At 44.5% G+C, this 27,478-nt stretch overlaps 1 protein-coding gene across 1 annotated transcript in view; it reads right to left on the reverse strand.

The window, feature by feature from the left end:
- The window catches only part of Ypel (Yippee-like), a 40,108-nt gene extending 12,936 nt beyond the window's left edge, over positions 1-27,172 (reverse strand). Inside the window, exons 1-4 of the mRNA XM_075684920.1 lie at positions 26,924-27,172; positions 13,768-14,067; positions 5,014-5,057; positions 2,962-3,070 (exon numbers count right to left, since the gene is read on the reverse strand). Of these exons, the coding sequence (XP_075541035.1) occupies positions 2,962-3,070; positions 5,014-5,057; positions 13,768-13,869 (255 nt within the window). The 5' untranslated portion in view covers positions 13,870-14,067; positions 26,924-27,172. The remainder of the gene's footprint in view (positions 1-2,961; positions 3,071-5,013; positions 5,058-13,767; positions 14,068-26,923) is intronic.
- Between the last annotated feature and the right edge of the window lie 306 nt (positions 27,173-27,478).

The raw sequence follows: 27,478 nt of genomic DNA on the forward strand, positions 1-27,478 counted from the left end.
CTCACCACGACCAGATAGCGAGCGAATATGTTCGCCCCATGCTGTGTCCCAACGCATGGTCGTTTGCGCGTACGGTCACGCGAACAGTGGTGCGTTCGAAGGCAGGCCACGCGAGGCGGTCTCGCAGAAGCATGGATCGGCACCCGCGCGGGACGTCTGCGCCGCTTGACGATCTCAAACCAAAGAGAGAGCGCCGTCTCTTTTGGCGCCCAAGTAACCCCGCCTGTCGGCGGCGTTAGCAGCGCAACACTTGCGCCCTCTCTGGTACTGCGCCTCAACCACTCCGACCACTGCGCGCGCCAGGCCACGCGGCGAAGCCGGATTACAGGAGACGCGCCATGCGGGAAAGCAACATATCAGGGGACGCGTGAGAGTCGCGCATCCCCACAAGAAAGACACAGTCAGTTTGAAGGTTGCAGCCCATGTTAAAGTGCAAGTCAGTCGTTATTTCAAATAATTGCGTGTCACAGGAAAATCCCTTCCTAAAACCGTGCTGATTAGAAAAAAAAAAGAAATTGTGAGCTTCTAGGTGGCTGCACAGCTTTGGATCAGCTTTGCAACAGATGTTGCAAAGCTGATCCACTGCTTGGCCAAGCTTCTGCGCGCAAATGTGAATACTCCCACAAATGCATCAAAATGAGGGAGTAGTCATACTGCAGCATCTAAGCACACTTATGCTTTGTCATGCTAAGCACATGCGACTCTGCCTTCAGCAGCCGATGGTGACATGCGAGACAAAATAAGATTGATCATATTTTTTGCCCTAAAGCAATAGCTATGCCATGATAAGATGCTGCACAGCAGAGGACTTCTGACCTTTGGTGTTCTTTGAACTGCATCAAGTCCAAGAAAATGAGTGTTTTGTAATCTGCAGAACAATCTGCCTATAGGGAAGTGCCTACCTTGTGACCTTGGCAATGTGCCCCTCCCCCTTCCTCCCAAAAAGAAAGCAGCACACAAATTTCTAAAGGGCAAAAAATTACTGAGTGTAAGACATAGCACTCCAAGTGTTTACGAAAATAGCAACATAGTAACAATGAAGAACAGGAGGCAGCCTGGAGAATTAAAGGCATGACTGCAACACTGATGACAAGTGGAGAGCGTTCGTTCAATAAGATATTCTGCATGGTCTTGCACTGCGAAAAAAATGTAGAATTAGAAGGATGGCCAGAAGATACTCCTGCCCCATTACTGTGATGGACATTAGAGCATTGGTTCCCAAGTTCACCGATTAGGTGGTTAAAGGCTCATTGATTGTGCACCATGCTATCGATGTCTTCTGCGTGACAAGGTGTCTACAGCGCCTCCTGATGACAAGTTACTTCAACCTCACAGTTAGATTAGAACTCGCAGTTCAAAGCCTTGTGCTAGAATTATGCTTCTTGCCTTTGCTTAGAGTAATGCATGGGGATCGAATACCACGTCTGCTATCACTGTGGTTGTGTCACAAGTCCCAAAGCATATCTAGCACTTTTTTGTGCTTTCCGATACCAATTTATCACCAAGTTAATCCACATGTGGAAGCCATATATGCTGTTCATAGTGGCAAATAAGAATGCGCACTGACCACATATCTTAATGCTTTAAAAAGCACAAAGCAGTTTCACCCCATGCTCAAAACTGCTTCGCACTCAAAATACAAGTCAATGTTCGCTCAGATTACTCAATGTTCAATATATACAGATGCTATCTACATAAAGACAAAAATATACTGAAGCCTCTGGAGGTGCACTTAAATTTGTTTATTTCTGGCTTGTCCATCATACAGACAGCAAGCTTCTTGTTAATGAAGCATAAATGCATAGAAAGAGTCCAATCCTTGATAGCCCTGTTTGTAGTTCATGCATATCACATTTAAATGAAGACTATAACAACAAGTCACGACCCTACATGTACTCTTGCATGGTAGTTCAAGGCCATTCAGTTGCAATGATAAACAGTTATAGAAACAGTGTCTCCTGGTCTCATAAATGTAGCTAAAACAGTATATATTGACAAGACTTGATCAGACAAATACAAACATAAAAACACACACAAGCGCTGAACTGAAACTAAGTTCCAATGAATAGATAACGTGCTACCAACTAGCACACCAGTAGCTCCTGGACAAAATCAACAAGCAATTTGAGTGATTACTAGATTACACCAATGAACAGCCCTAACCTCAAACATTGGGTTTGAACATGAGATGTGAGAGGGTAGGAAGCAACCCTAGAGAACTTTGAATCTTTTCAGCAGCAAGTCACAATAACAGGACAAAAATAAAGAATACGGAGGCCCTTTTCATCAACAAAAAGGAATGAAGGCATTCTTTAGCTTATAACGAAAACAGCCAACATAAAAGCAAACCAGAAGCAATATATCATAGTGATCCATTTTATCACATTCTGCTATCTTATCATCCAACGCACAGTGTGGCGAGGCAGTGCTATTGAGTATGAACCAATGACACAAAGGAGGTGGTTACATGTTAGTTTAGGTACCCATTTCCTGTATCCAATGACCAATCGCGGCGCAGTCGCTACGGCGATCTGCTGCCGAGCATGAAGTCACAGGTTCAATTCATGGCTGTGGAGAACACATTTTGACGGGGGCGAAATACAAAAACTCTTGAGTAATTAGATTTAGGCGTGCATTAACGCTTTCTGTACCGCTGACGAGTACAGTCGTCACCGGTATTTGTACCAATATAGTCAATGACGAGTACAGTTGTCATGAAGCCATGTTTCTGGAAACATCTGGGACATTTGGCAGACTTTATATCCTACAGTATAGAAAGGGTTAAAAAAAAAAAAACATGCAGTTAAAAATCCAGTCCCTCATAGTCCAAGTGTTGCTTTGGGATGTTAAACCACACAAATCAATCAATCTAATACAATGGAATGAGGGAGCAAAATGGAATCGCAACGCGGCCACGGCGTAAATAAAATGCGACATCACCAGTGCTAGCTAGTAACTCACATATTTCCAACCAAGCGTGGTTTTGCAGCACTCGCAGTAGATGTCGGCCACCGCATGGAGACCTGTGAGTAAGTAGCGCTCCTCTGCCGGCCCGCACCCGACATTCACCCTGCATTGGGATTAGGCACATTACTGCAGAGGCAGCAGTACACTGAAACATGTACGGCACTAGCCGTTCTTAAAGGGGACACTCCAGTGGCATTTGGCTAGCAATTTTACTGCTAGATTTTGGTGCAAAGACATGCAGGTTCTTTTTAATGCACAAACATCTGCCAAAGTGGCACTATCACGCAGCTATTAAAGGGAACTAGGCATTCCCTTTAAGAGCGCACTGTAGTGTGCATTAAACTATACTGCTGCATGCAGCAACAGCAAGTGTTTCTTTTTAACTCTCTCAACCACAGGCTTGTCAGTGTGGAAACAGTGCATGGCCTGAAAATGGAAACCAGAGCATGACCGTAGGATCCTCTTATTGCAAGACCAACGTTAGAGACAGCAGATTAAAGCATAACTGTAGATTTAAGTTGCTTCCATCAGTAAACTGAGCAAAATGTAATGGTATACCGTATTTACTTGCATAATGATTGCACTTGTGTAATGATCGCACCCCTGAATTTTGTCGTCAAAATTAAATTTTTTCCCTTTCCCGTGTAATGATCGCACCCCGAACTTGTCGCAGCGATTTGTCGTGTGCCAAGTCTAGCTAATGATGATCGTGCTTACCATCTGTCGAATGCTGTCGAATGCTACCCGAATGACTCTTCCAAGACATACCAAGCAGCCTGCACGCACCGTACATTCTTAAGCAGATGCCCCATTCCATTCCTTTCATCACTTTCCATACTTCCAAGAAAAAAAAGCTACAACCAAACTTGCCTTGGCCTTATTATTTGTAGGCTTTACAACGGTTGTGGTCAACAACAACAAAAAAGGCGCTTTTCGATTTTTCTCGTCTGTACTCGTGGGCAAGCAACAAATCACGAGCGGCAACGATAGTAGCCACATTTACATTAATATGTTAGAAGTGTACCCTATCCATACGCCGACGCTTGTAACACAGCTAACATATTCATCCACCCACAGCGGAAGCGTGCCATATTAAGATAGTAGTGAAGACAAATGCAGCAGTTTCTGCAGCTTGCCTGGCATGGGTTTTTGTCACTGGCAGCGAAGCGCGCCCATCTCTGTTTCTGTCCCCTCAAGTTCATGGCTACATTATTGCCGCAAACTTGCCGATATTATTCATTACCAATCCAGAAGAAACTGTCTCAATGCGTGTAACGTACTCACGAGAAGAAAAAAAAATCGCGTTCGGCTTGCTCCGCTGGCCGCCATTTTTGTTTTGGTGTCCTGCACTGTTACAGTGGCAGCCCCCTATTTGTTGGCCTGTTGTCATCCCGCAGCAAATGCAGGATGAAAAAAAGAAATGTTTTCTTTTCGCATGAAATTTAACCTGCATAATGATCGCACTCCTGAATTTGCATATTTTTTTTACATAAAAGTGCGATCATTATGCGAGTAAATACGGCACATGCTCACTTCAATAAACACAGCTTGTGTGTTTAAAGATTCAACATGTTATGGACACTGTGTAAAACATGACAACAGAACTCAAGCCAAGTTCAAGAAATGCAGGTGCATTACTTAAAACAAAATAATAATAATAATAATAATAATAATAATAATAATAATAATAATAATAATAATAATAATAATAATAATTATACACTTGTGCTGACTGAGATCAGTTTGAAGCCGCACAGCATTGTTTTAAAAGATTACCATAAGAACTACTACCAAGAAAATTTCACTGCCACGTTCCTTTACAGTTTTCTTTCTGTTGCACTTCTGTTGCACTACTTAAGTTGCACTACCGTGTTAGGTCTTATATGAGAAGCTTGCAGATTTAGCTAACCCAGGCAGGCAGTCATCGAACTGTGAGGAGTCCCAATAGCGGCCCACTCCCAATGAGGATTAGCTGGTACAAATCGAGCGGGAGTGCATCCAAACAGAATGACCTATTTCCAGGAACAATGAACAAGTAAAACTCACACTGAGTTAAAGAGGTAAGCCCTTCCTTGGCTTCCTTGGAATGACTGCAGAGGGAAACAAATGAAACAAAAACAAATTAGAGCAACAAAACACAGCCCCGCACCCGTCTCTTACCCAACATCAGCAAACAAGCGAGCCTTCTCACAAACTGCAGTCTAAGTGCTGAAGGTCAACGGTACTGTCGGAATTCTTCCATGTCTCACAGCACTGGTACAGGTGAGCAGCTCTTTGCTTCTAGCTATACTGTAGTGCCAATTAAGTCAGTCAAGTCAGCCACAAAAGCTTGAAGCAGTTATGAGTAACTGCTAGCACATGATTACACGCTGTCCACACTTTTTCAAGCTGTGCCAGGAGCACAAAACCTTTGTTAGCATGTGACCAATCTGCTTTGAAGGTGCACCCCAAGTAGCACTGTAATTAATGGCAATGCTGGACCAACACTGCCCAATGTAGGACCAACATGGCTCAGCAGTGATCTAACACTGGCTCTACTTCCTGTGCCACTAAAAACAGCTTCTGCTTTCTCATCTTTCCTATCCTTGCTGCTGGTTTCACTTCATTCGCCTGAGTGCTGGCTCATTGCCTTGTATGCTACCACATGCTGTAATCAACTACCTACTGAAGGGATACTGCTCTTAGCAATTGCGGATTGTTGGTGTCCTTGCATCAAAGTTGGCTGAAGTATCAATTATCGTAAAAGATGGCTCCATGCTTGATTGATAATAGCCAAGGTGCACCTCTTCTTCCAACTGTATGAATATTTCATTTATCATTGGCCTGATGACATGACAATCATTGTTACCTGGGTGACATTGAAACATCAGCCCAGCAGCGACCCCTTTTATGCAGCTCTCTATAACTGTTATCACAGTAAAGGAAAGAATCTCCTGAACTGCAACAGCAAACACTTAAGGGGAAAGCTCCCCTTTTGGAATATAAACAACACAGATGATAGATTGCTGTCATACCAGATAACTGTTAACCTACAGACAGCCAACTGGAATTCTTGTTCTAAAATAAGTAACAGCAGACCAGAATCAAGCTGTCTAACTGCACATACTGCTAATGTCACATTTTAAGTAAAGCCATACTCAATTTTCATTCTCTGCAACTGCAAATCAATCTACGGTAGGCCAGGAGTGAACATTCAACAGAGGCTGGCCACATAAGAATGCATCATAAATCTAAAGCTAATGCTCTGTAACTGCAAATCTTGTTTCTGTCACACCATATTCAATTCATGCATTTCCCAAGAATGGCACTGCTCACAAAAACCTTCAATTTCTCCTTTTTGTAGTAATTAAGCTAGATAAGCCTACCTATATTACTCCATCTTATCTAACACGACAAGTAGGGTTCTTTTTTAACAGAAATCAATCTTGCAAGTGATACACGCTATCATTTTACACCGACATACATCAACGTCAGCCAATATTTCATCTCTAAGCACTAAAGCATCATTCATTAACACAGCAAGCAACTTGCTTACTACAACAAGTCCTGCTTATTCTTTAAAAAGGACACTAAAGGCAAATACTAAGTCAAGCTGAAGCGATAGATTAGTGCTCGAGAATCTCTAAGGCACCCATATTATCGGAAACAGAGCCTTAATAATCTGGAAATTGAGGTAAACGCAGAACATGATTACAGACTGCCCCGGGACATTCAAGTACTTGCCCAATGACGAAAGCACTCCTCAGTTAATTTCTGTCATTAGTACTCAACCATTCATTGCAAAAAAAAAAAAAAAGACATCCTTGTATTTTCTTCTTCACAGCAAACAAACACTCGGCAAAGTTAAAAAAAAAAACAGAGTTTATGACGTTTCCAAGTCGCCTACGGGTCTCTTGTTCTCATAAAAATGAGACAAGTCCTTGTATTGTATTATAAAACGAAATGAAATGCTACTTGTCCAGTTCGATTTCATTTTTAGAAAATAAGAACTCATTGAAATTACCCTTGACAATGATGAGGGTGGTCAAAAAGTTGTTCTCACTCGACTCTGCGCCACCCACGCTTTCGCGTTTCTGTAGTTTAGTTATCCCGTAGTGCAGTGCTGATTTTGCTGGCTATCAAAAGTCGCATAAATTGCAACTAGCAGAGAACTTCCATGTCATTTCGCCGGATGTCCAAATGGTCTACACCACTTGAACAAAAAGCAGCTGCAGCGGCAAACCCGCCGATTTGCAACCATAGCTCTATCTTGGCTCGGTACCGCCGTCTGTCGGGCGTCGTTTTACTCACCAACAGCAGCAAAGGGTGGTGATGGCGCATGCAACGCCACCACTCCCCGGTTGGGTGGCGGGAGATTTGAATTCCGAAAAAGGTATTCAAGCCCTTCAGATGCAATTTTCTCGTAAACGAAGTCTTTTCATGTCCCGAAACAAGTACTGTGAGGTTTTTTGAATGGTATTTAAACAGTTCGTGTCCACTTAGTAGCTGCCTTTAGTGTCCCTTTAAGGTTTACGAGTTCTTTGAACACATCAAGATGCAGATGCTAATTTCGTGCAGTACTTAAACGTCACAATTAGCATACACTTACTGAAAAGAAAAGGACACAGGAGAGGTTGATTGTAAAAGAAAAAAAAATACATTATGCGCACAGTGATGCCATGACATTGTGTTCACCTGATCACCTACTAACTAATCTGGTAAGCCAGAATAACAAAACAACGAAGCTTGACATACGCACAAATGCACACAAAGGTAACCCTGTTGTCCCAGGCACATATATCAGTTCCAACCACACATTATATGTCTCTTGGCTAACCTTACTGAAACTCTATGAAATCATCAGTGACGTCATTTAAATATTAAGTTCACTGCACAACAAAGGCCTCTCCCTGAGATCTCCAATTTCCAGTTGTTCTATGTCTACTCCACCTTCCCCAACCCCTTTTGTCTGCAAGTAGCTCACAACTCCATCCAACAAATAACATTACTGAAAGCCCAAACAATGTGAAATCATCATCGTCATACTTTAAGCCCATTGCAGGACTTCTCAGAAATTTCTAATTACCTCAGTACTCCACCCGATGAGCCCACCTTACGCCTGGTAATTACCGGCTAATTGCCTGGTCTCACAACCCTAATCTACTACTAACTCTCAACTGCGATTCCCTTCGCACTTGACCATTCTGTTACTTCAACAAACCATCATTTATCCGTTCCATGCACTGCACGACCCGTGAAATCATGCGTCTCCAATTTAATTCTGGCGACTGAATTCATTTCCATGAGTTGGCATGCCTTGCTAAATGTTGCACAACTCATCCAACCCTCCCCTCCCATCTGTGAGACATGGGCCTCCTCCACTGTGACCATCCTAAAGTGGCACTTGGCCTTAATTGAAGCTCAAGCTCACAGCCTCTCACACTTGACCTTAATTCAGGATCATGGCCCAAGAACACGCTATGCGAAGGATAACACAAGCCAATAAGTAGCCTTGAAAAAGACAGTACAACATGTGTACGCATTCCAACAACAATACCGTACTTAAATTAGTGAGCAAAAACAACGAAAAGACCAGACCAGAGCAAGTACGCGAGCACAGGACTAAATTAAGTATGCTCGACCAACTGGTGCACAGTAGTATTTTCCTTCAAATAATAGAGTACAAAAAGAATTGAGGGGGAAAAAAAATTCCACATCTGTTTTAAAGCAGTGTTAAATAATGTACCTTGCACTTAGCAACATCACAGTGCGACTTCATATAAGAACATAATCTGAATCGATAAAGGGAAAATCAGACATTCACCCGTACGTAGCACTTTGCACACATCACAGCCTAGGGTCTGCATGTTCAAGAAATGTATTGTAAATCTGGCATGTTTATAGTGTTTTTAATGATCAACTGATAGAGGAAGTCGGGTTCCTGAAAGAAAATATCTTCATCTACTTGTGAGGAGCACGAGGTTACAAAATGAAACCCTCACACATTCGTCACAAAAAGAGCTCGGTAGAGCGAAATAAACCTTCTCGTTGGGTTAGTTTGGTTCATTAAGCTTAGAGAAAAATACAATGCAATACATACACATAGGGAGGAGAAGAGAGAGGCATAGACTAGCGCAAACTTCCAGTTGATGTTCAACTTGAAACTAGTCAGCAAAGACTGTAGTTGAGCTTTTATCACTAGACCAGGATAAATTTTTCTTCAATTATGAAGATTGCTTTCCGAAAAACCCATTTTTGTGTGCTTACAATTGGATGCTAACTTTCTCTTTTCTTTGGCTTGCGGCTTCCAAAGCTATGTCAATGTAGGAGTGCAACAAAGCAAGCAACGAAAATGTGTGTGCCATGACTCAAGCTAAGCTCCAAAAGTGAATGACATAAAACGTAACACAGATTCCAACACTTCAAATATTTCAAGCATTATAACTCTACTGCATACAAGTAGAGACCCAAAAATGCCTTTGTGAGGGAATGAGTATACTAGTAAAACTAATACAATAAAATAATTCCACTCTGCCTGTTGGCTCACATTAAGCTGTCAGGAGAGTTACACGACTATCATATTCTCATCCTACTTTACTGGGAACGTAAACCACAAATTTCTGGAAAAGCTAGTAACGGGAAGGACCCTTATTTTACAGGGAAGCCGTTAGGGGGAGTTTTGCAGCAGTTTTAATGCAGCAGTGAAGACTGGTGTGGTTGATATCAAATGTAAATGCAATGCATCACGTGCCGGAGTCCCGATTTTGCTTTGAAACACAATGATCAATGATTATAAAATAAAAGTTACCTTGCTTATATTTCACTCGAATATACAAGAACTTTTAAGCAGTAATGCATAATTTTTGTTTCTCACGTCATGTTGTACTTGCTCCAAGTTGTAGGTCAGCTAGGAGCCTTTACAGCTGCAGCAGTGAAAGCAGACAGCGGCAGTGAATGAAGCCAGCATAAAAGCGGTCACTAGGAACAGCAAGCAAACAAATGCCTCATGATTCATAAAGGAATAAAAACTCAGTTCTTCCCTGTCTTTCATACATCAGATGTCAGATCGGCATACAGCTGTGAAGAAATTTTTTTTTCTTTTTCATCTCTACATCTCGTTATGCAAGTTCCCTGCAGTACCTTAGAAGTACTAGCTTCAGGTAGTGTGACTAGCACAAGAACATGTATTTAAAGCCTGAGCACAAAACTAAAGCAAAAGAGCTCTCAAGCACTGATAAGATACTATCGACTACATTAAATAAGGCAGCTGCTCTTCTTCCTTGGTGAATATTAATGTTCTGGCAGGAATAAAATGAATAAAAACATGACTTCTGTAACCCTTCAACTTTAATGAGGCACCCAGTCCCCCGTCATTATGTAACGGCACACAAAATGCGACCAGGAAGAGTTCTGGCGTGATTAATTACGGACCCCTATTCTCCGCCCTAATTGGCTCGCAGATCGTAATGACTGGGCAAACAAAAGGAAAGAAGAAATAAAACAATGTGAAATAATAAAACAACCATCCACCATTATCCCACACTGTTTTTTCCTCCCAGGTATCACACCGCAATCTCTAATCTCCAACTTCCTGCACTGTTAAAGAGCATGCAGAAGAGCTCCGTGCGTGCAGCTGCGATTAGGAGAGCAGGAAGCCAGTCGCCTCGAAAACCAGTGACCCATTATGAAACCTGTTTTAGTTTTAATTATAGGCCACTGCCACAGCAGATGCAGGCTTTTTCTTTTGGCCCTTTTGTGAGTGGGCCTGCCAAAATGTCTGAACTAAACGCCTTCTCAAGTGCACTTTTGGTTAATCTCACTGGCAGATTTACATAACAGTTGCAACAATGTATGAAACTCCCTTTTCTTACACGTGTGAGAGCTTAAAACAAGTGTTCTTATATAACAGATGAACTGGCTATCTTCTGTTTATCCAGCAGAATTGGCATATGACTTACAATTAACTGTTAAGAATAGTTTCCAGCGCTACTTTCAGCGAGAGAAATGACTACTGCCCCCCCTGTTAAAATGCAGCTGCTGTGTGCTAGTACAGTGCTGCAGAGAGCACAGTGTAGTATGGTACATGTTGAAATGCACCTCTGTCGGGAGCTGTTCCCTTCTTCAACCTACTCCCTTCTTCAACTAGTCAAAGACAACCTTCTTAAACTGAACAGAAGAGGAGGTGCCTTTTTACATCAAGTGGCTCATTCAAGGGTCCCAAGTATCTGAGGTACGGAGCAATTGAAATTATGAGCAGGGGAGACCGTATACTGGCTCCAGTTCCTAGACTAATGTTTACATGGTTGTGCTGAACATTGTGGACTTATTGGGGCAGACGCAGGCTCCACATGATGTTACACGGGTGCATGAAACATAAGCGAGACAACTTGCATTCAAAGTGATTGCGCAAGATCCTCAGTAGTGGTTGCATTTAGCAAACGTTGAGCAGAAAGATACTTATTATTGCGAGAGCAATTATACAGACACTCCAGGTGCATTTCTGCAGTCGCCGTCGTGAGGTTCCGTATAAAGTCCAAGGGTGATTAAATTGCCGCCGCGTGCTGTATGCTGTACGTACCAGTGAAAGCGTGCAAGGTTGAGACTGTGTTCGGAGCTCAATCTTGCATATGTGAGGGCTGGAAGCGGAAAGGAAGCACGATGTCAAGGGGGGGGGGGGGGGGGGGCATTGTGCTCTGGCAGAAACTACGTATTTTGCAACCGGGCGCAAGGGGAACTGGCAATCGCAGCTCTATATCGCACACGCGTGAAAGGGAGCAATTTGGGGAGGCAGTGTGGGAGGGAGGGAAGGCAGCTTCGACTCCGCCAACAAGTGCGCACTTTGCACGGCCGCGCACACCGCGCCGTATCTTGAAAGGGATCTGCAGGTGGCTCATACCTTTGTGCGGGTTGTGTTCACGCTACTTTTGCGCTGAAGCGATGGACGGCATGAAGGCCACTCTCTGCTCGCTGCTGCTGCCGTACTTGCTCACACCAGCGTATTGGCAGCGAGTGTCCGCGCTCATCGAATGTGATGTGTTCATGTTTGCTTGTGCATGCTTACACCAGTTGGTGTTACCAGGCGAATGTTTCCAAGCTTATACGGCCGATAAAACTGCTATCCTTACTTTGTATAGCTGTCTACTAATTTGCTCTCGCGATCGGTGCTTCGCCTTTTAGGAAAAACTGCGACTTTTACTTTTTTCTGAGAGACACTGACTCCATATGACGTAATGTGGCTGACAGAAAATGATGCGTAAGCTAGCTATCATGATCTGCCTATTTCATGCCTACTGCAGGATTAAGGCCCCTCCCCAGCTATATATTTCATTTTATAGTTGCCTTGCTTAATATAATCCACTCCAGCTCATGCAAATAAATAAAGCTGCACCAAGCTAAAGCCTGCAGGTTTACAGATTTCATCACCCATGCAATTTTCTGTCATTCTCAAACTGTGTTTCCATTCCCGAGGGCATCCATTCTGTTTAAAGACTATCGGTCATCCGTTCCGAGAATAACATGAGTTCCTTCCAAACTCCATTTCCCCTTAAACAATAAGATAGCCTATCTCCTACAATTATTTAAATGACAAACTGGGCTAGGTGGTAATGATCAATCGCAAGAGGTACCACTTAAGAGAAGGACGTGACAAAAAACTTCACAACATGCAATTATAGAAACTACCAATTAGATATTAAATAGGAAACTTTCCACGATTTACGAGAAGGGGCAGCGTGGTGGAACATATAGCCTGCAGAAAGTTTGCTATTAAGCATCTGCATTTAGAACACATAGGTGAGTCAGATGTTTATAGCTCATCTCCTCCGTCACTCTTCCCGCTTTGAATAACAACACCAGACTGCAGTGTACCTTGAGACATTTGGACGATCGGCTTTTTTACAGAAGACCCTGTGAGCTTGGCTTCAGAGCTCATCCACCCCGAGAGCCACACAAGCTATTCTACAGTACGTGAAGGCGACAGACCCGAGTACCTGACTGTAGATATTCTGCGCCTTGCAGAGTGCGTGCGATTGATCCAGACCAATGTCTTCTCTTTCTCTTTTACTCCGCTTTCTTGCATGCAGGGTAGCAAACTGGACAAAGTCTAACTTCCTTGCCTTTCCTTCTTTCCCTCTCGCTTTTTTTCAAAACCTTAAATGGTAACATTCCCCATTTTTCTTCAACGAGTGCCGACATGATACTTTCAACTTCTTTTTTTTCCTCTAAACCCAGGGAAAAAGTACTATAAAGTGTCAGAATGTTGAAGTGTCAAGAGTGTCGCATGTTACTAAAAACCAGCTTTGGTTTCAGCAGGCAAGAGGTGCATGCATCATGACATCACGATACATTGGCTCACCCCATTCCTGTTATTGCTCCGGCTGCCCCACACAAATGCAGCCAGAAATGATGTGTGCAGTGCTACTGTCAATATTTCTATGCACAATGTCATCACACCCAGTGCAGTTGCTATCTGATGTTGGCATAGCTTGCTTTGTGTTATGACACTGTGACAATGTCAGTGATCCCAGGTCTGGCATTTCGAGACTAACTGTATTTAACAACTTACATCATATTTATATTAATTTATATCAATACATGTTCCCCGAACTGCTAGTTGCCAAGTTTCATCTCTTTTCATGCAAGAAGTGTGTGCTAGTTTTCAAAGCTTCGAAAATATTTTCCGGTACTCCTTCATGCAGTGCTGCGTACTAGTCAGACAAACCACCACTCAAAAAAAAAAAAAACTCGCTTAGAAACTGCAGTAGTGCATGGAGTGAAAATAAAAGCAGTAACAGTAAAAGCTGAGCGGACAGAGGCGAGTACCTTGGAGATGAGCTCGTCGTGGTTGGCCAAGTGAGCCCTGCAGTGAATGCAGCTGTAGGTGCGGTGGCAGGTCGGCAAGTATGCCTGGAAAGTCTTCACCATGCTGCTCTAGTCAGCTGCACGGCACCGCTGCTGCTACAAGCCTCTCCCACCGCCGCCCTCCCTGCCTGCCAGTGGGCTCCGCGTTGGTGCTGCGCTGATGCCGATGCTTTGGGCCGACGCTGCTGCTGCTAGCAGCGCACCTTCCCACGGCCAGGGCTCCAGAGAACCGCGGCGGGGGCACCACCAGGGCTAGTGTATCTATGACGGATTGCGATTGTGACAACCAGACATTACAGCCTTGTTGAACTAGTTAGTATAAGCTTTCCCTTTCCCTTTATATATCCTGCCTAACTCACAGTTTCACACTGAACACACTGGAGCGAAATCCCCGGCGCATGAAGGTAAAGCATTCTCCATCCAGCACAGTAATTATTGGCAGCACATAGGTCTGTCTGAACTTTATTCCTTCAGTTTCACACAACGTTCTGGTTTCTCAAGCTTGCTGCAAGGTAATGATTAGCTAAATTTACCTTATAAATTTCTACCAATGTATCCTTTTCGGAATGTTACAAATAAAAGGAACTCTTTGAAATATAAATGAAATTCATGACAAGTATCGCTAACCAAATGCAATCTAGAACCAGCAACACATAGCATATCTGTCGAGACTTAATTATGCAACAAAATATTACAACAAAATGAAATAGTTATCAATGCAAAATGCACCACTACTCTAAAAAAATGTGTGACTAACATGCAATACACATAAACCACTATGACAAATAAAAAGAAATTCCAGTTTGTTTTCTCAACAAAGTCATGTGAAAGTGTAGAAAAATCAATGTACACTGCACATAATTTCCATGGTGGCCAAACGATTGCAGCAGCAGGGACGGTAAATAATGTAGCAATTTCTTGCGCATGATTCTGTGCTACGATTCTATGCACTTTTATTGCCCGTGCGGCACCACAATAATAACGTGGGCACAGTGCCGCTCGCCACTGATGAAGCGTGACAAGGCATTGGAATAGAATAATTAGAACATCACGACCCAGATTTTGGTCTAGTTAGTATAGCAGAAATTATAATCTACAATGTACAGCAAAGCAGCAGAACCTATAGCTCATGTCTGCCAAACGAGGGGCCTATCCGAAGTCTGCAACCGATCTGCTTGCATATCATGCCAGCTGAAAGAAGCAACTTTATTGACTAGTAATTGACATGTAATCATCAGTTATATTTTGTGCAACTATACTACTATGAATACTATAGTTCATACTTCAAACATATCAGTTCATATTATTGTATAATTTTTTGGAAGCGGTATATAATTTCGCTTCTTACTATTGTAAAATCCATTAGGTACATGTGTTCAAATGTTCGTTTTGTTTTTCTTTGTTGGCTTTCTCTTTTCCTTTTTGACTACCATGTTGGTTATTATGTGGAAAACATACCATAGCTTATATTCTTGAACTCGGTGTTTAGTTTTCTCCATTCCTGTTTCTGGACTGTCACTTATCTTTCTGCTTGCCCTTTTTCCCATTATTTGCTTTGTGTTTTATACTTATATGATATATATATATATATATATATATATATATATATATATATATATATATATATATATATATACATACACACACACACACACACACACACACACACACACACACACACACACACACACACACACACACACTGCCATGCTCTCAAATGAGTAGCAGTATTGTAAATAAATAAATAAATAAAATTCTGTTCAATTTCACAAAGAGCCAAAGGGGTAAAAGACATCACCATGTGCACACCCAAAGCTCTATACCTGAGCGCTTTTATCATGGAAGAATTAGTGCCACGCAATAGGCAAAGCCCTCCTCCTTTCTCGGAGACACACGAACTATTCTCGTGCCTTGTTGACTGACAAGACTCGGCAGGGTTTTGCTACTCTGCACAGAACTGGTGAGCTGAAATCTCAGTCTCTACGATTCACCAAACACATTGGAACAAAGTCATAGTGGCAAAGTCATAGTTAAAGGCACAGTAAGCTCCACCGTAACCTGCACACAAGCTACCAAACTAACCCCTTCAAGTGCTGTGTACACAATTGTGTACACTAAGATAGCATATCAAAAAAAAAAAGCAGTGATCAAAACAATTGTAATTAAAATTTGTTGCATACAAATCGGAACACTTCCGATTGTTCCCGACCTGAAAGTTTTAATAATATGTGTAAATGTTTTTATTAAAATGAGTTGTAAGGTAGAAGACTACGTGTTGGTGCTCAGTGTCAGCTAGTCATGATGGTAACAGTTCACTTCTTTCATTGTCTCTCGCAATGATGTACTTCAGCCATATTTTTCACCTGGCTGGATAGGTTTCTTATCAGCATGCTAGACATGAAACAGTTAAATTTCTCATATCTGATGTTTCAGTACAGTTTTCGCATGGAACCCACAGTTGGAAAACATGACAGAACTCACTGAAGAATTGGAAACTTTTCATTCATTATTCAACCGTGCAATTTTCATAATGGTGAAGGTCTAAGAAATGTGCTGAAACCAAACTTTCATTGGACAGAATTAATTTGCGCCTGAAGAAGTTCAATTTCAAACCCCCCTCTCGCTTCATTCACTGAGCACAGTGCTGCCAGCTTTGCAAGAGTTCTATCACAAAAGACTTTATCAGCCTCTGCTATCTAAAAACAGAGCTGCAAGATGGTTCCCAAGCATATCCCTTGCGCAAGCTACAATGAGACGGCTAGTCTAGTTAGCTGTAGGCGACAAATACAATGGCTGTGTTTCACAGTCTCTTCAAATCACTGTCTGCAGGCTCAATTAAGAGCGGTTTTTCTCTAGCTTTCAGAACTACTTTCGATATGTCAGCCTGCATCTACTACCCAGCCTAGCCTTCACCGAGTCAAAAGTAAGTGAAGCTTACAGGATGAAGCAAATGCAGAAGTGCCTAATGAACATCGGATAATAAAAATGGGGTAAAGGCTCCAAGAAATGAGAGAGAGAGAGCACCGGAACATTCTTTAAAGCTTGCATTCGTGACGACGGAAAACAAAGTCTCAGAGAGCTAGGAGGGCTCACTTGTGCCTTTTGGTGTGTGAAGTCGTAAAGGGCCGATAAATATGCATACTTACAATGAAGTTGTAAACATGTCCTGCATCAGCTAGACCTCCTAGGGACAAACAAGGGCCTTCTTCATCTGCACAAACGCAGCAGCACCTTCAGCTAGCCACATCCCACGACCGATTCTCGCTCAATTGTGAACAGGCCTCGTCCGATAGACGCAAGGCCTCAGCATAACTGCCAAACATTGCCTGGTAGACAAGGAAGAGATAAAAGAGGACCAATCAGCTGTCCCAGATTAAGAAGTTCCAAGGGCCGCCAGAAAATCAGAGGCGTGCTTCTCTACCTCCTGAGGGAGCATGTCACAGGACAAAGATGACAGAGGCAGTACATGAGAAGCCTGGCGCGTGCTGCACAGAGCTGATGAGATCTTTGGAACTCTCGAAAACCGAGTCTTCTGATTCAGTGCCCCCAGCAAAAGCCTGCCGAGGTCAAAGTTTGACACTTCAAGCGGCTTTCAACTGCAACTAGTTTGTAGTGCAGATCCAGCACAGAATGAATGAAGAATGCAGAATTGGAGCAGGATAAATGCCTCACCTATAATATAAATATGATCTTCAGGCGCTGCTTGCATTATTGTACACTCTAAGAAAACGCCTACAAATAAAAAGCCCCAGTGAAAATACTGATGTCTTAAATGTGTCACAAAGAGCTTAGGACACTTCGATTGGCCCTGCACTGTAATAGTGACTAACATGGTTGTGCAACGATTTCAAACTTTCAAATAACAAATCAAATAGTCATAATTTTGAAGAATGAATAGTTTTCACATAGTATTTGAATATTTTCAGATGTCAACATCGAGCATCCAAACATAAAATTGGAGCATGGGTACAATAAATTTTATCCCTGCTGGCATATTATATAGGCATACATGGCAGAGCAAGCTACATTGCTCGGAGAGCCATACATTACTGGCTATACAGAGACCCTTCGCACTCTCCAAGGAGTCCAGTCAATGGAAACAAACTGCTTATTTGTTCCTAACGCTCCATTTGAGGTTTAAACACTTCATAATGTACAATGTAATGACAGAAACTTGCTGATGTTATGTGAACATAGCCATAATATTAAAGCAATAGGGAAATAAGTTGGTGTTGGAGTTGTGTTATCTGCTCTTTGATCAAATCTGCAAATACTGTTTTGCATAAGCACCACGGATGTGGTAAGAAGCACTGCAACACATTTCTGTAATGCATGGAAAAAGTAGTTTATTCCACTATTATGCAGGAAAGAATACACAGGACAGACCGACCAATACCTTCGCAGTTATGTGAACACCACATTATGAAACGTTATGCTAAGGTGTGAACATAGTTTTACACCAATTGTTAATCTAATTTGATTCACTTCTGGCACTACCGCCTTCGTATTCAATCTCAAAAATTACTATTTGCACATGAATTAATATGCCCCAAGCATGTTTGTCAAGACAGTTCGATGACTATGTATTTGTGGTAATGTTAGTATGTCGTCATGAAGCAGTTCTTCTTGATTTTGCCAGTACCAATCATTTGCACTATGCAGATTTCAGAGGCGACACTCTCACACAGTTCCGCAGGCACCTGACCTCATATCCGGGATGAATATTTCACGTAAGCACTTCCGAGTTAATCTTGAAAAGGATTGAAGGCAATGTGAATTGGGTTGTCTCAAGAAAATATCGCAACAACCTTCTGAGGTGGCTGACAAGGGGTTGTTCTGCCATAAGGGAGGTGTTAAAGAACCCCTGTGATATAATTTTCTGGCTAAAACACGGATCTTAGCATAAGCTGCTAGAGCTCTGTATTTGAGTGTTTTAGTTACTTATTAAAATGATCAAGCATGTGTGACTAAAGTTAACCGAACAGACAAATTGTGGTGAATGTGATGTGGAAGGTGAAACAACACGTTCTGCTAAAATTAATAAAGCTTACCAAATGCAGGTGTTACACAGCGGTAGCCTTTTAGACAACTCATTTATCAAGGCATAAAGAGAGACCACTGCAATTTACCTTTGTTGAGAGAGATAATATTTAATGGCAGATGATGATGATGATGTATAGGGCTTTGTGGCGAAAGGGCCAGTCATGACCAAAGAGTGCCAAGCAATGGTGTTATGTACTCGGCGATGAAAATAACAACAAAGGGTAAAGTGGCGGTCTATGACGATATAGCGTGGCTGTATAGAGGCATAAGACAAGAAGTAAGATGTGAACAGGTTAACATAATGACAATGGCTTGTGAGGTGTGCTATGAACATAAAAGGTATATCATGAAGGAGTGAAATTCTAAAAACGTATATATGCCAGTAGCACTACTGCCTCAACGAGGTCCTTAAGTGAAAGGGCCTGGAGGCTAGTGCTACACAAAGCGCTGCTTCCGCAGCAGGGGCCTCTGGCGAGAGGCCGTGCTACAAAACGTGTGGGCCTAGTATTTGTAATGCGTCAACATCCTGTAAAAAGTTAAAAACGGATTTTCTGTTAAAATGTGGGTCAGCACCAAGGAACATACCCGGGTGTAAAGGGATATGCTGTCGGTAGGCTAGAGGGCAGTGTTTTTTCCTGAGATTCCACTTCCCGACACTCCAGCAGGTCATGGAGGACGGTCAGTTTAATGGCACAAAGGTGGAGAGGTCAACCTGAATGAAGTGCCTCTAGCCTGCTACTCCATGCTGGGGAAGGGGTTTGGGGCAATAACAGATAGGATGTGAAGGGGAAGGAGGGTGGTGGTACGGGGAATATGAGGGCTGCACAGCATACTGTTTCCGTGCAACGCGTACGTGTACACTTCACAGCATAGCATAGTCATCTTCGCGCACTGAGGTAGAAGTTGCTGCAGTGTAGCTAGGAGACTGTCTATAGCTTTCATGATTTTTGCCACTATTAGCGCCACTGGCATATTTAAACCAGACAGCAGCAGCTGCATGGCATCGACTATTTCTCGCAGCATTGCTTTGATGACTGAGTCCAATGGTGACATCTGAGTGCACTGTCCCTGCTCGTGCTTACAGTCTAAGGCCCGTGTGCGTGGCGGCATGCGTAGCCATACATTCAATTCCAGGCTTTCGCAGCTGGCTTGAAGCAATGGTTTGGAGAGATCTATTGATGATTCCACTGCCTTCTGCTGGACCTGCGGAATTGGAGCCCAGGAGCTCTCGTTTGGACCTACAGCTTGCCCATGCTGACGACGCGTTCCGTCTCCTCCGGTGTTGCACTGAGGGTGCCGCCTCCTTGCGGGACATACTTGTCTTGCTCATTTGGGTCAGTATTTTGATCTTTCTCTGTTTAGGACAATCCTTGAAATTGGCATCATGGGGTCCTATCGCAATTCAAGCATTTCATTTCTTTTATTGTGCATGAAGATACGTCACGACTGCCGGCACAGCGGAGGCATGCCGTCTGGCCTCTGCATACAGTGCTGACATGGCCTAGCTTTAGGCACTTGTGGCATTGCAGTGGCCAGGGCACATAAGGACGTACCAGATGTTTTTACGTATCCCACTTTGACGTGATCAGGTAGCGTGTCTCCCTCGAAAAGAAGCTTGACGCTCATCGAGCGACTGAAGCGGTGAATTGATGACCTTCACTGTTGAGGACAGAAGCCTTTGTAGCTCTTCGTCGCTGATGTCAATCACGACGTCGGAAATAGCACCTGCTCTAGTGCGACCACCGTGCACGATGAACGACCAGACTTTTATGTGTCGTAGTATGCACACGGTTTTCAATTTTTCTAGGGCGACCTGTGGCCACGGTGACTATGTTTTTCTTGGTGTTGAAATGCACTTTGTTTATTCCTTTCGGAGCCACATTACCAGGTAGGTGTTAAGAATCTGTCTGCACAGAATTTAAATTCTTAGAGACGTCAAGAGGCACAAAGGCAATCCTGTAAGTCGGAGTAGGCCGTCCGTTGGGACCCTGCTCACTCACGTTTTTGGTCGTCTTGCGGCATTTTCTTTTTAGTCACTTGTCCTGCACGATGACATAGACGTTGTCAGAGTCCATTGGCTCGCTGTTGGAGAAACAGGAAACGGACATCTCCATGTCTACATGGCAAGCCTTACACTATATCCCTGCAGGACGCAGTGCGAACAGACGTGCTCGACGCAAGTGATGGCGTGCTGTCTGTCATCGCCTCGAACAGCTTCTCGTCCAAGAAGCACAATTAAGTATCCACTATGACACAACTATTGCAGCAAGGCAAGAAGCTATGCTTGGTCACTTTTGTAAATGTTTAGTAGAGCAATGCCAACTCAGATCAGTTACCACTAAGTAGACCAACAATGTATACACAAAGAAATAAAATATATGCAGTGAACAGCCTGTAAAACTAACCTAGATAACTGGATAAAATATGTGAACAGCATGAAATGAAGGGGCGAACAAGCGGTTGCTATAGAAACAAAGAATGCAAAAGGACAGACTAATTTGCTACCTGGCGATGCATTATGTGATGCGTAGTGCCCCTTAGCAGCTTATCAGTTGCGGCCAGCAGCATGCTAAAGAAACATGACAAGAACAGTCGTGACTTTATGATCAATTGAATAGAGAAAAAAAAATGCTGGTATACCACACAGTCATCAGACTAGCCATATGTGAAAAGAATAAGGAAATGAGTTGGTGGTGAAGTGATGTTCTCTGCTCCTTTAAAAACTTTCATCAAGTCTGCAAATTCTGTTTTGCAGAAGTACCATGGATGTGGTAAGAAGCACTGCAACCCATTTCTGTAATGCATGGAAAAAATTTACTCTATTCCTTCATCATGCAGGAAAAATATACACTGGACAGACAGACAGGTGCCTTCGTGAATATGGGAATGCTGCAAAAATGGTAGCAAACTGGCCCTAACTGGCAATCTTGCCGAACATTGTGTGAGCTGCCCAACTATTTTGCTTGCCAGAAACAGAAATGGTTTCTCAATAGTGACCTGACACATGGTTTAGCTGGGATGTAATCTGTGTAATGATGGTATTTGTTCCTTCTGTACAATGGCACATAAGTGTTGATCACAGGCAATAAACCACCTGTTGTTAGTAGGTGGTGTGTCTTCCCCCTGTCTTCTGTGCCCCATTTGTGCATAGAGATGCAAGGGTCAGGAAAATATGCTGGAAAGTTGGGCAAACGAATGGGTTCTTTTTTGTTTGTTTCATTTATTCAGCACAAAGAAATTGAAAGAAATGAAGAATTAAAATTACCACATACAGTTATACTTGCCATTCTCTGCTGTGCAGCACACAATTCTAGAAGCGACTACGCAAGAAAATGGCAGCACAGCTTTAAGTGTCTTCATTATACGCTTTGAGTTGTGTTTTGAAAACTCGTAGTGTAGCATTCAAACGGAGCGGAATAGAGGGTGCCCTCCGGGCTTTGGTCCAGGACTGGCATCTAAGACTTCGTGAAGCAGGTGGAACCGTTAACCTGGTGACAAGGTCTTTGCACTACCCAACCAGTGACACCTATAGCTTCAAGGCTGCCACAGATACCCTTTAACATCTGCCAGTTCTCAACAAAACTGATTTTCGTTTAGATATGCTGATAAAAAGCTTTGCAACAAGCTCACAAGTAAACATCTTTGAAAACTTACCTATCTACAATCAAATTTGAATGTAGAAGCATCAGCAATCGATTCTAATGAAAGTGTGTCCAGCGAGTGACTCGGACAATGGTCGCAGATGTCAGATTGGCAATCTTTCGTAAAAGAGAACAAGGTGTTCATTTTATTGGAATTATCACATGCATTTAACAATAAGGATTTTTTACTACAGAAATAATAAATATATACGCTATCTTTATTGGAGTTTCAACTTTTCTCAAAATTTCCTTGAAAAACACAGGGGAAAAAACTTTTTTTCCTCCTACTCAAAATTTTCTGAAATTGTGCATCCCTGTAATTGTGCATCACATCACGAAAATGCAACCTGAGATAATACTCAGCTAGAGCAAGAAGGCCAGTGGCAAAGCCCGGCCGGGGATGAGGGGCTTCCCACTCGGCAAAGCTCTCCTCTCTCTCTCTCTCCTGTAAATTCATGTTAGTATGCAGCTTGCCTATCACACCCTCCCCCACCCTCCTCTCTCTCTCCGTCCCCGGTCGAGTGCGTGCACCCTCCCCCATCCCCCTCCTAAAGAAAGAAAATCTTGCTATGCCATTGAGGAGGACGAAAGATCCCCTCCCCCGCAAAACTCCGGAGGTGGCTCGGGCCCCGGAACCCCCCACCCCCCGTAGTCGGCGCCTATGCCTTCCATCATTTCATTGTTGCCCCTACGTTGCGCCCAGTTGTGACCATGCTCATGGGCGATCTTGTCAAGCGAGCGAAATTAACAAAGTGAGCTGATACTGGAGACGGTGTATGTAGCACATAGCCGAAGCAATGAGTCTCAAAATGGCCACTACACGTTTGAAATGAATGTGCCTTCACTAATAGGGTGTTTTGCTAAGTTGCTTGAACCCTAATCGTACTACTGTCGACAGTCATCATGCGATGATTTTGGCCGTAATTTCTAAAAGCTCACAACTGAAAGGTAACAAGCAGAAGTGAAAATGAAAGTGTTGATTCTGCAGAACAATGCAAAATCAGCACAAAGGTGTGCACAATTGTGTGAAATTCATCAATAAAGAATTCTGCATTCAGAGGTGAAATAACCCGATGTGCTACACTAGAGATCAGAGCGTGTGCATACTGCTAAGCAGAGCCCTGTGCTAGGAACGTCAACCCAAAAGGGATCAACAAGATTTGAGATTGGTCACAGACACGTGAGGGAAAACAAGTGCTAACATTTAAGACAACCAGCCTCATTCTGCAGCACCCGTCTTTTGCCAATACCAACAACTTCTGTTTACACAGCTAAGCTCGCCGATTCAAGGCCTTTCTTCAGGCATGTTTTTCTGCGCATATGACGACGACCAGATGGCATGAAAAATGGCCAAATAGCAAACACTGAAGCATTCCTCGTGATCTACCGAGGTCAGGCTCCAATGCAGGGGGCGCTGTTTGTTGTGCAGTGACATTATCTGCTCGCTTATCTCCACGACCTTGATTGATGTATCGATGGGACAAAAAGACACCGACATATAGCAAGTGAGCTATGCATATCTGAGGCAAAATAGTGCGCACAGCAATATCAGCCTCCCCATAAAGAGGACACACATGGCTTGCTTGCGCCCATTTGTTATTTAAAAAAGAATACTAATTAAAGTGCCAATCTATGTCACGTGACTGCTCATCGATGGCAAGATCGATCGACGCCACCGTCACGCTGTGCGCGAAGCTGAAACGCACTGCCGTGACAACGACCTATAATGAGAATGTATTTTACAAGGCGGTCTCCTATTACTTTCACTTGAGCAGGTGGCTTGCTACCCGACGAAACGCAACAGAAATCTTTCCACGTGACGTCGCATAAATGCAATCAAGTAATATGACCACCGTCGCGGTACCATGAGCAGTTTTGCAACCACCTGAACGAGACAAAGAAAAAAAAAAGTGCAGACTACAGAAGACCGCGTTAGCGCACCGCTAATGCACTGTCGAAGTAAACGACAGGTAGCAGCTGAATGATAGGTTTGCGCTCTCGACACTGTACAGGTGCCAGCGCCGTTGGGCCTTTCAGGTGCAGAGCTGCCATGGGAACCGCAGGCCTAGGCCAGACATGCGCGATGCAAGCGTTCTGCATGACCTCATCGCGTGCAGATCCGTTGACAGTAACGGGTTTCCGGGCGCGACGCAGGCGACGTCCCTAAAGTAAACACGAGGCAACCTCGCCGCTTCCCAGGAAACGGCCGGGACACGCTGCAACACGCCACGGCTCCCGAGCCCACAGCACACGTGCCCAGTAACGCGCGCGCATCTACACCACCAACCCCGATGTTGCACAAGATTTTTGTTGCTACGAGCCTCTTCCCCCCCTCCGTCACCATGCCCCCTTGTGCTGCTGGGGGCCACGTGCGCGACTGCGTGCAACCGTTGGGAGGAGCGTCCGCGCTACCGTCTTGGGTTTTCGAGGCAACAACGACGGGCGGAGGGGGGGGGGGGGGGGCGCCTGGTGGTCTGCCTTCCCCACATGTCTGCGCGCATCAGCTGTGTATGTACGTCTGCAGCAAATCTGCGCATTTGTGCGGGTCGCGCGGCAAGCAGCAGGTCTGCGCACGACAGCAGACGTCTCGCTGCAAACGCCAGCAATGAAAGGCGGTAACGCAGCAGTTAACGATAATACGGTTTCTCCTAGGCCGAGCTGATTCGTCAAAGGTTACATCACGGACACAAGTTCGCAACAGTAGTAGTAGAGGGAGTTGGCGCGCCATGCACGTTGGCGGGCGACGCTTGCAAACCAGCGAGGGCAAACTAAGAAAGAAAAAGAAATCTCGTCTCGGCCTAGTCTGCACAGAATGCGCGCAGGCCTCATGTGTCACGATGCACGCAGCGAAAGTGCCGCAATATGCAGCCACTCGCCATGTCACAACCTCTGGACAGGTGCACCCGATTCTAGGTAGAACAGGCACGAAACGAAAACTACACGCGCGCAAAATTCGCGTTGCAAGCTACGGCCGAAACCATTAGGCCTAGACAACAGTGGACTAAAATAAATACGGGAGACGAAGAATAGTAAGCGTTCTCTTTATTTTTCGTCTCTTCTAGCACAGCTGCATAGACACCTTTCGAAATTGCCAAGAACAGACATCGCGGCAGCCACCTTTGTCGAACGGCAACTGCGACGCGCGCAGTTATCGTCCGCCAAGCGGGAAGCGATGCTCAGCATCGGCCGATAACGATACGCGTATATCCAAACTTCACGCTACGTCGCTCGGCTCAGCGAGTCGTTACGGCGGCTTCCCGTGTTTATTCTGTCACCTCTGAACGCCCGACTCGTACAGGTAGCACTGGCAGGCGACACAATGAGAACGCCTTCACAAAGAAAGCACGCACACCAGCAGCAGGCGTGCCTCCTTCTCTCGCCGCGAGCGTCAGCTGATGGAGGGACGCGGGCACACTTGCCTGTTCGTTTCCGCCTCTACACGAATGATCGTAAATGAGCACACCTTCAACACCATGCCACTGACGGCGCGAGCCTGAACCACGAGACGCTCAGCTGCGTCGTTATTCTCCGACATCGCCACAAATGGGCAGTCTGAAAAGCAAAGTAGGCACTTAGCAACAAAGGAGAACGCGCTAGAACAGCGCGCCAGCGTTCACGGGAAGGAAACGGTCTCCGAAACGGAGATCGGTGCTTATCGCGGGCAAATGCGCTGCCAGAAAGCACAAACCGCTCGCGCTATTAGCAAAACGTGATACACGAACTGCGTCGCGGATTTGTGGCGGACCGGGATCTCGATCAACCTCGGCAAATTGTGCGTCGTACAAAGGGCGGCGAGCAGACTCTCCGCGAGGCGGTTTCTTGCGCGAGTTCCTTTTTTATATATTTCGCGCCAAGCGAAGACCAAAATTAGACGGGAGTTTCCAACGCGGAAATGTGCCGTTCGAGAGCGGTCAGGAACGGAACCGTACCTCAGACGACCGCCCGAAAATCGGCCAGCTCCATGCAAAGCCTCACGTAGCGGGCGCGTAATTACGTTTGCATAATACGCAGATATCCGGAACCGCAACAAAGCACTGCGCGTTGGGGAGCCCTCGTGAGTTACAGAACCTCGCGGCCTGGCCAAACGGGTTCCCCCAATCATAGCACAAGGCCTGGGCGTAAAATACAATACAGCAGGGCCTACTGCAGATATTACAAAACAAAGAAAACGCGAAATGGCCATCCTCGCAGTGAACGGTCTTTTGTGCCTCGGAGATTCGAACGACCGTGGTCCCGAATGTAGTGCGACTCGGCAGGCAGGTAACCGTAGGCTTCAAGCTCACTCCCTCGATCAGAACGACCACCGAAGATGCAGTTCGAGCCCACGAGACAAAGGTCAGCAGCAAAGCCAAACAAAGACCCCCGCTGGTGGCACCGAGCTTGATCTTCGCATAAACAGTGATCGCTCGGTTCGCCGAGCAACTCTTGCTTACCAGCCACTCGTCCGAGTGTAAATCCATGGGTAGTAGCTCGGCGAAACGGCGTATCCAGACGATTTGGGCACTGACAAGGACCGTTTACTTCGGCGAGACACACTGCGTTGTTTTGGTCGTTTTGGTCGCGAGGCGACAACCAGCTGTTCCTTACGCGAGGAGCGATTGCGCAGATGCGTGTCAAAAGCGAGACCGCTCGGCGCAGGCAACAAACAGCGACCTCGGCGACGCTACGGGCGGGAGCAGCCAATCGGAGCGGCCGCTGGGCGCTCTCGGCCCGTCGCAGAGCAGGGCATTGGCCCTCGGGCGAAAGGGCCGCTTTCGCGGGGCAGCCGCTTTGCCGCGCTCAGCGGGCACTTGCGCGCAGCAGTTGCCAAACGTGGCTTCGTAAATGAACACGCTTCTTCACCTAATGTAAGGGCGCCAACAAATACAAGCGCCATCTAGGTACAGTAATATAAACTAAAATACGCATTTCTGTACAAAGAAGTTGTTCATTATTTAGAAAAATAAAGTCTATAGGCTATACATACGCTTGTAAATGGTCAGTATTGA

Source organism: Dermacentor variabilis, chromosome 3 (genome assembly GCF_050947875.1).
Source record: "Dermacentor variabilis isolate Ectoservices chromosome 3, ASM5094787v1, whole genome shotgun sequence".
Taxonomy (NCBI): domain Eukaryota; kingdom Metazoa; phylum Arthropoda; class Arachnida; order Ixodida; family Ixodidae; genus Dermacentor; species Dermacentor variabilis.